The following is a 7602-nucleotide window of genomic DNA, read 5'->3' on the forward strand; positions in this document are numbered from 1 at the left end:
CACCTGTCTAGCATCACAAGCAATCACCCTACCTCTGTTTAAACCCGGTCATGACTTCACCATGCCTCCTGCCTCTACCCTACTCTACCGGGGCGGCTGTGGCTCAGTAGGTAGAACGGGTCGTCTAGTGATCGGAAGGTGGTTCGAATCCCAGCTGCATGTCGAAGTGTCCTTGAGCAAGATACTGAACCCCAAATTGCTCCTGATGAGCAGTTGGCGCCTTGCATGGCAGACTCTGCCAGCGGTGTATGAATGTGTGTGTGAATGGTTGAATGTGGCATGAATTGTAAAGCGCTTTCAGCGGCCGGAGTAAACTGGAAAAGCGCTATATAAATGCAAGACCATTTACCCTTCGAGAGGGATTTTGTGTGCTTTTTTGCTTGAGAATTAAAATTTGAACTTGTTCTCGCCTATGGTCTCCTGCATTAATTGGTCCAAACCCCAGCCCTAACAGAATCATCTGGCCAAGATGGACCCTGCAGAGACTGAACAACTTAAACACGCTTTGTCGTCTCAAGGTTCGCTCGTCAGCCAACACAATGCCACGCTAAGCAAAGTCATGGAGGCTCTTCAATAGCTCACTACCAGTGTGACACGGTTCGATGGCCGGCTGGACCATGTGAGGAAGCTGCACCACCACCAGTCAACACTGAGGAGCCCATGCAGCTGGGACGAGCCAGACTGACTCCGGCAGAGAGACAACAACGTTTCCGCCTAGGCTTATGCTTCTACGTACTGTGGCCAGGAGGGACATTCCCCAGCTAGCAGGGGGGTGCTGGTGAGCCATACTCCCCTAACCTCGACCCCCTCAAGAAGTAAAAGGATCCAGGTTCAAGGTATGCTGCGCTGGTCACATGACACCTTGCCCGTTCAAGTTCTCATAGACACAGGTGCTGATGATAGTTTAATTGACGATGAACTTGTTAGCCAGGCTAATATTCCCACCATAGCTCTTTCTGAACCCCAGGAGGTCTTGGCACTTGATGGAAAGCAATTAGCCAGAGTTACTCACCGAACTGAACCTATTTCCCTGACTCTCTCAGGTAACCAGCACGAGCTGATAGAACTGTTTGTCATTTCCTCACCCATGTCCCTTGTTGTAGTAGGGCTACCTTGGCTTAAGATTCACAACCCACATATTAACTGGTCCACTGCTTCCATAAATAACTGGAGTGTTTTTTGCCATGCCAACTTTCTTAGTTCAGCCATACCACCAGTGTTTCCATCTCTCAGAGCCCCCCAGAGGAGATCGAATTATCAGCTGTCCCCAGTGAGTATCATGACCTCAAGCAGGTATTCAGTAAGGACAAGGCACTATCATAACCTCCACATAGACCTTATGATTGTGCAATTGACCTACTCCCTGGTTCTCCTCTCCCTTCAAAAAAGCTCTATAACCTCTCCGAGCCAGAGAAAGAAGCCATGGAGGCATACATCCAGACATGATGATATTTGGATTTTCTCTAAGAGTGTAAAGGAACATGTGTTGCATGTCAGAACTGTGTTGCAGAGGCTAATGGAGAACTTTTTTCATGTTAAAGCAGAAAAATGTAAGTTTAGTGTTTCAACTGTTTCTTTCCTGAGTTTTCTCATTGAGTGAGGCCAATTTAAACCTGACCCAGCCAAAATCAAGGCCGCCATAGAGTGGCCGGTTCCAACCACTCGCAAACACCTTCAGAGGTTCTTGGGGTTTGCCAACTTCTACAGACGATTTATTAAGAACTATAGCAGGTTGGCAGCCCAACTCACTCAGTTGACTTCAATAAAGAAGGCTTTTGTGTGGTCCTCAGCAGCATAAGCTACATTTAATAACCTCAAGGAAAGGTTTTCTAGTGCCCCTGTTCTAGCGCACCCTGATCCAAATCTGCAGTTCATCGTGGAGGTCAACGCCTCAGAGTCAGGAGTGGGTGCTATACTCTCCCAGCGATATCCTGTCAACCACAAACTCCACCCCTGTGCCTTTTTCTCCAGACGCCTCTCTCCAGCTGAGCGGAGTTACGATGTAGGAAACTGGGAGCTGCTTGCAGTCATGTTGGCCCTGCAGGAATGGAGACACTGGCTTGAGGTGTGGAACACCCATTCATTGTGTGGACTGATCATAAAAATCTGCATATTTACGCTCTGCTCATAGGCTGAACCCTCGTCAGGCACGGTGGGCATCCTTCCTGGGGAGATTCAACCTCACTCTTACCTACCGCTCTGGTTCCCGAAACACCAAGCCTAATGCCTTGTCCCGCCAGTTCTCATCCCCAGTTGAGGAGGCCCCTGTGGAGACCATTGTCCCATCCTTCTGTGTGGTTGGAGCAGCCAGTTGGGAGATCGAGCAGGTAGTTCAGGATGCCCATTAGGGTCATACTACTCCTGAGCACTGCCCGAGAGGTCGGCTCTTCGTTCCACCCCCAGTGAGGTCATCTGTGCTCAAGTGGTGTCATTCTTCCAAGTTGGCCTGCCATCCTGGTTACCATAGGACCCTATCTCTGCTTCAGCAGAGATTCTGGTGGCCCTCCATGTCTGCTGACACCCGAGAGTTTGTCTCAGCCTGCTCCGTCTGTGGTCGCAGCAAGTCATCTCACCGTGCTCCAGCTAGTCTCCTCCGCCCCTTGCCTGTACCTAATCGCCACTGGTCGCACGTTGCTGTGGACTTTGTTACTGGCTTACCCCCATCAGATGAAAATACAGTTATACTTACCATTGTTGATCATTTTTCTAAGTCAGTCCATTTTGTACCTTTGCCTAAACTTCCCCCTTCCTTAAAAACTGCTAACCTTCTTGTGCTTCATTTGTTTCATCTCCATGGTCTCCCCCAAGGGCATTTTTCTGACCGGGGCTCCCCAGTTTGCCTCCCAAGTCTGGAAAGCATTCTGTCAAGTTCTGGGGGCTTCTGCCAGCCTCTCCCGGTTACCACCCACAGACCAATGGCCAGACGGAGCAGGCAAACCAAGACCTGGGGGCATCCCTATGATGTGTGGCTTCTCGTCTCCCAGCCTCTTGGTCCACTCACCCGCCTTGGGTCGAATACGCCCACAACTCCTTGGTCAGCACTGCCACAGGTATGTCCCCATTCATGGTCTCCCAGGGTTACCAACCTCCTCTATTTCCAAGCTGTGAGTGTGAAGTTGCAGTCCCCTCAGTCAGGGCCCATCTACGCCGTGCCTGTCAGGTCTGGCAAGAAGCCTGAGCAGCCTTGACATGGACAGTGACTTGGAACCAACGATTGGCTGATCGACATTGGACCCCTGCTCCTGACTACCAGGTTGGGCAAGAGGTTTGGCTCTCGTCAAGTGACCTCCCTCTTCAGACTGATTCACACAAGTTAGCTCCCAGGTACATCGGACCATACGTCATTGAACGCATCATTAACCCTATTGTCGTTAGTCTTAAGCTCCCTCACTCTTTCAAAGTCCATCCTGCCTGCCTGTACCTCCTGCCTCTACCCTTCAGTTTTTTGAGTGGGATTATGTGTGCTTTCTTGCTTAAGAATTAAAACTTTGAACTTGTTCTCGTCTATGGTCTCCTGCACTAATTGGTCCAAACCCCAGCCCTAACAGGAATGTCGAAAAGCTGAGTGCAGGGAAAAACAAATCTCCAGGTTCATTTTGACATTTATAAAGAGAGACTTTACATTTTTAATTCAGATCGGAAACAATCAAGGCAGTCCTTCTTCTCAGACATAATCACCAGGAACAAAAATAATGCTTGTGTCCTGTATTCTGTTGATAACAGGAGCATGTTCTCAACAACAAACCTGTCTATCATTGCATTCAGTTCAGTCTGTGTCAAGTTTTTGTGAAGCTGGAGCAGAAACATCCAGCTGTAGCTGCTCGGACAGCTCCGTGTCCTTCTTTGTTAGCGGAGCTCACGTTAGCCACGCCTGGCCTGCTGTCATCATCAACAGTGTCAACAACAGTGTTTTTGGCCAGTGTTAGTTTTGTAGAAGCGTGTGCCGTTGATAGATGCTTCATTAGACCAGAGTTGCTTACAACGGACGTAGACAAAAGAGATTAAAGCAGTGTCTGTACTTCCACTTTGAAAACGCCAACTTTCCCTCCGGATTCGCCATTGCTGCAGTTCACCTCTGCTAGTTTATGTGTGCGAGGCTGCTGTGTGTGTGTGGTTTGTGTGTAAACTGAACACTGCCTCTGATTGGCTTACAAACTCTCACTCTACCTTAAAGAGCCAATCAGCATCACTTATGCGGTTGTCCCGCCCCTCCCTCCTCCCTCGACAAGCTAAAAAAAAATTATAAAATAAAACAGCTCTGCAGCTCCGGCTGACCCTGGCTGAGAGCCGAGTCGGTGACAACAGCTTCAATGAGCAGCTTCTGTTTGTAACGCGCCACATTTAATAGTCGGTAACGGTAACAGCGTTGTAACGATGGAAATAGTAATTAGTTAGATTACCTGTTACTGAAAAAAAGCTGTTTATTGTGACGCCGTTATTTCCAACACTGCTATTGGTAATTAAATATCTGAGTGGAAGAAATGACAAGCGGAGTCCCGCAGGGCTCCATTCTGGGGCCTCTGCTGTCCAACATTTACAGGCTTCCTCCGGCTCCGATAATGGAAAACAATAAGATATGTTACCATGGATACGCAGACGACACACACATTTATCTAACTCATCACCAGCAGACTATCATCCCATACAAATGCTGAGTAGAGGCACTGAACTGAGTTTTCTTCAGTTAAACAAAGATAAGACTAAAATAATTGTTTTTGGAGCCGAGGAAGAACGACTAACAGTCTCTGCCCAGCTTCAGTCTGTAATGTTGGAAATTAAACCGAGCCAGAACCCTCCATGTGATCCTGGACTCAAACCAGAACTTCAGCAGCCACAATAAGACAGTGACAAAGTCAGCCTGCTGTGACCTGGAGAACATATCCAGGATAAGAGGACTTACGTCTCGATCTGGAGAAACTTGTCCACATATTTATCTTCAGCAGACTCAACTAATGTAACGGCGTCTCTACAGGACTCAGACAGCTGCAGCTGATCCAGAACCAGCTGCTGCTCAAGTTCTAACAAGAACCAAACAGTAGATCACATCACTCCAGTTCATAGATCTTTTACACTGGTTTCCTGTCGGTCATATAACAGATTTGTAAATCCTGCTGTTGGTTTATGAAGCACTGAACAGTTTCGGGCCAAAATCTATTTCTGATCTGAACCATCCAGAACCTCTGAAAAACAATCTGTTTCGTCTTCATCAGCACCAACAGGACTGGCGTCATTCGATACCACAGTTCTGGTCCTGAGGAGGTTCTGGAGTGTCATCCGCATCAGTGAGCCAATAAGCATGCAGCATGCTGGGTGTGCCAAGATCTAACAGTGCTGCTGATTGGCTGTCTGAAGGCATGCAGGAGGCGGGGCTCGCTACATGTGTGTATGATGTCATCCTTTATTCAAATCAATAAAATCGATCGATCAGGAACCAGTTTTAACAGTTAACAACACAAAAGTAATGGAACTAAGTAAAGTAATGGATTACTTATTGTAGATGTGAAATACTTTACTTTTATCAATAATAATTGACATAAAACATTTTCTGGTGTGGAGCTCCTGATATTGATTAGTGAATGAATGAATATTGACCTGCATGTTGTTATAGTAAAGACTCTCCAGACGTGATGTGCAACGTCTGAGTCAGAACCGAAGAACAGAACTCAGCTGTATTTTCTTAAGAACCAGGGAGATATGTTCTCAGGATTCATTTAATCTGAGTCCAAATTAAAAATAAATCTAAAGAGCAAAAGAAGAAGAAAGAGAAGGAGAAGGAGGAAAAGGAGAAGGAGAAGGAGAAGGTGAAGATGAAGGAGAAGAAGGAGAAGAAGGAGAAGGAGAAGGAGAATAAGGAGAAGGAGGAGAAGGAGAAGAAGGAGAAGAAGGAGAAGAAGGAGAAGGAGAAGGTGATTTTAGAAATTTGTGTTTGTTTATTCTTTTATATTTCGTCTGGGCTCTCTGACGTCACGGTTCTGGAGACTGAATATTCATTAATTAATGATTTTAAATTAATGAATTTTAAAACAAACAGTTGAAATCAACATGATAAAGTGTCTTACTGGTCTCAGCTGGTCCTGGTCCCGGTCCGCCTGCAGGTCAGGATTCCGTCACAGACTGCGTCGTCCGGTTCTGGACGGTCTCCTGTTGATTTCACCGTCTGTGATTTATTTAAATCACGATGATCCCTCGCAGTGTTCCCACCATCAGCCGGGTGTTCCGCTCGGCTCCGTCGGGTTCGGTTGCTGGCCCGGGTCCGTCGGGTTAAAGGTGGTTGTTGTTGTTGTTGTTGTGAATGAAATGACGAACCAGTGCCGGTCCGGTCCGGTCCGGTCCGGTCTCGGGTGTCAGTCTAGATGAACGTGCCCGCTGACATTGTTGCTCGTCGTCCTGTTGATTCTCGGCTCTTCACCATCTTCATCTTTATCACCTCCTCGCGCTCCTGGTGACCTCACGGATCCTTCTGACCGGATGTTTCTGTGTGTGTGTGTGTGTGTGTGTGTGTGTGTGTGCTCCTTCTTCTTCTTCTCTCATCAATTCAGGTGTTTAACGTTTGTCTGTCGTTTGTCGCTCGCGGACTGATGACCTGAAGCTCGCGAGCCCGCGGTCCGTCCTTGATCTGACGCTCGCTCCCGCGCGCTCACAGACGGAGGAGAGGAGGCGCGCGGCCGGCGGAGCGCGGGCACGAGCCTCTGTGATGTTAGTGAATTAATGAAGGACACGTGCCCGCGCGCTCACACACACACACACACACATTCACACACACACACACACACACACACACACACATTCACACACACACACACACACACACACACACACACACACACACACACACACACACACACACACTATAGTTAAAGGATATATGATTAAAGGTCCAAACTAAATCTTTGCAGAGAGACAGCTCTCCTCACTTCAGTCTCTAGAGACTACATTACCCATGAGGCCACAGCAGTGCCGGTCATGAGTAATAGAGCTCAACAGTGAGGTTCCGGAAGTGAAAATGCCATTCATATTCTGCATATAGATTTTGATTATTGGCCATAATGCCGTAAGCATCCAAAGTAGACTCACCAAGAGTTATCAGATTGTGAAAGATGATATATGATCCTGTAGAAGCCACAAGTCCGTATGATATCAACCTTGTTTTGAGAAAAATGTGTTTTATTCGCGGTGTCATGGAAAAGTACTACACTACCCACAATCCTATAGTGTACCGATGACGTCTCTGATTGGTGGAGCTCGCTGTTACCATGGAAATGTTTACCAAACCCGCGAATTTCATGTTAGCTAGTTACTGCTAACACTGAACTCTACGATGGTTTACCACAGAGCGACCATGATGTCACTTTCTGACCTGCTGCAGTGTTTTAGAGATGATGATTTTTTTGTTTTGTTTTGTGCCGGATTAAATGTTTCATGGTCACGATTCATCTCGTAGTTTATTGGCTTGGTTCCAGGCTTAAAACTCTTTATATACAGATTTTATGAAGTGTCAGTGGAGTGAATGTATGGGGAATTCACTTCCGGAACCGGGGCTGTTAAAAAAGTGGGCGGTGACCGTTGAGCTCTATTTGGTGCCTATAAGATCTTAGCCACGCC

The 7602-nt window shown here is 47.2% G+C and overlaps 1 protein-coding gene across 1 annotated transcript in view; it reads right to left on the bottom strand.

Moving 5' to 3' along the window:
- Positions 1–6652, bottom strand: part of grin1b (glutamate receptor, ionotropic, N-methyl D-aspartate 1b) — a 55911-nt gene extending 49259 nt beyond the window's left edge. The window contains 1 exon segment of the mRNA XM_030417934.1: positions 6060–6652. Coding sequence (XP_030273794.1) covers position 6060 — 1 coding nt within the window. The 5' untranslated portion in view covers positions 6061–6652.
- Between the last annotated feature and the right edge of the window lie 950 nt (positions 6653–7602).

Source organism: Sparus aurata, chromosome 5, assembly GCF_900880675.1.
Source record: "Sparus aurata chromosome 5, fSpaAur1.1, whole genome shotgun sequence".
In the NCBI taxonomy this organism is placed as follows: Eukaryota; Metazoa; Chordata; class Actinopteri; order Spariformes; family Sparidae; genus Sparus; species Sparus aurata.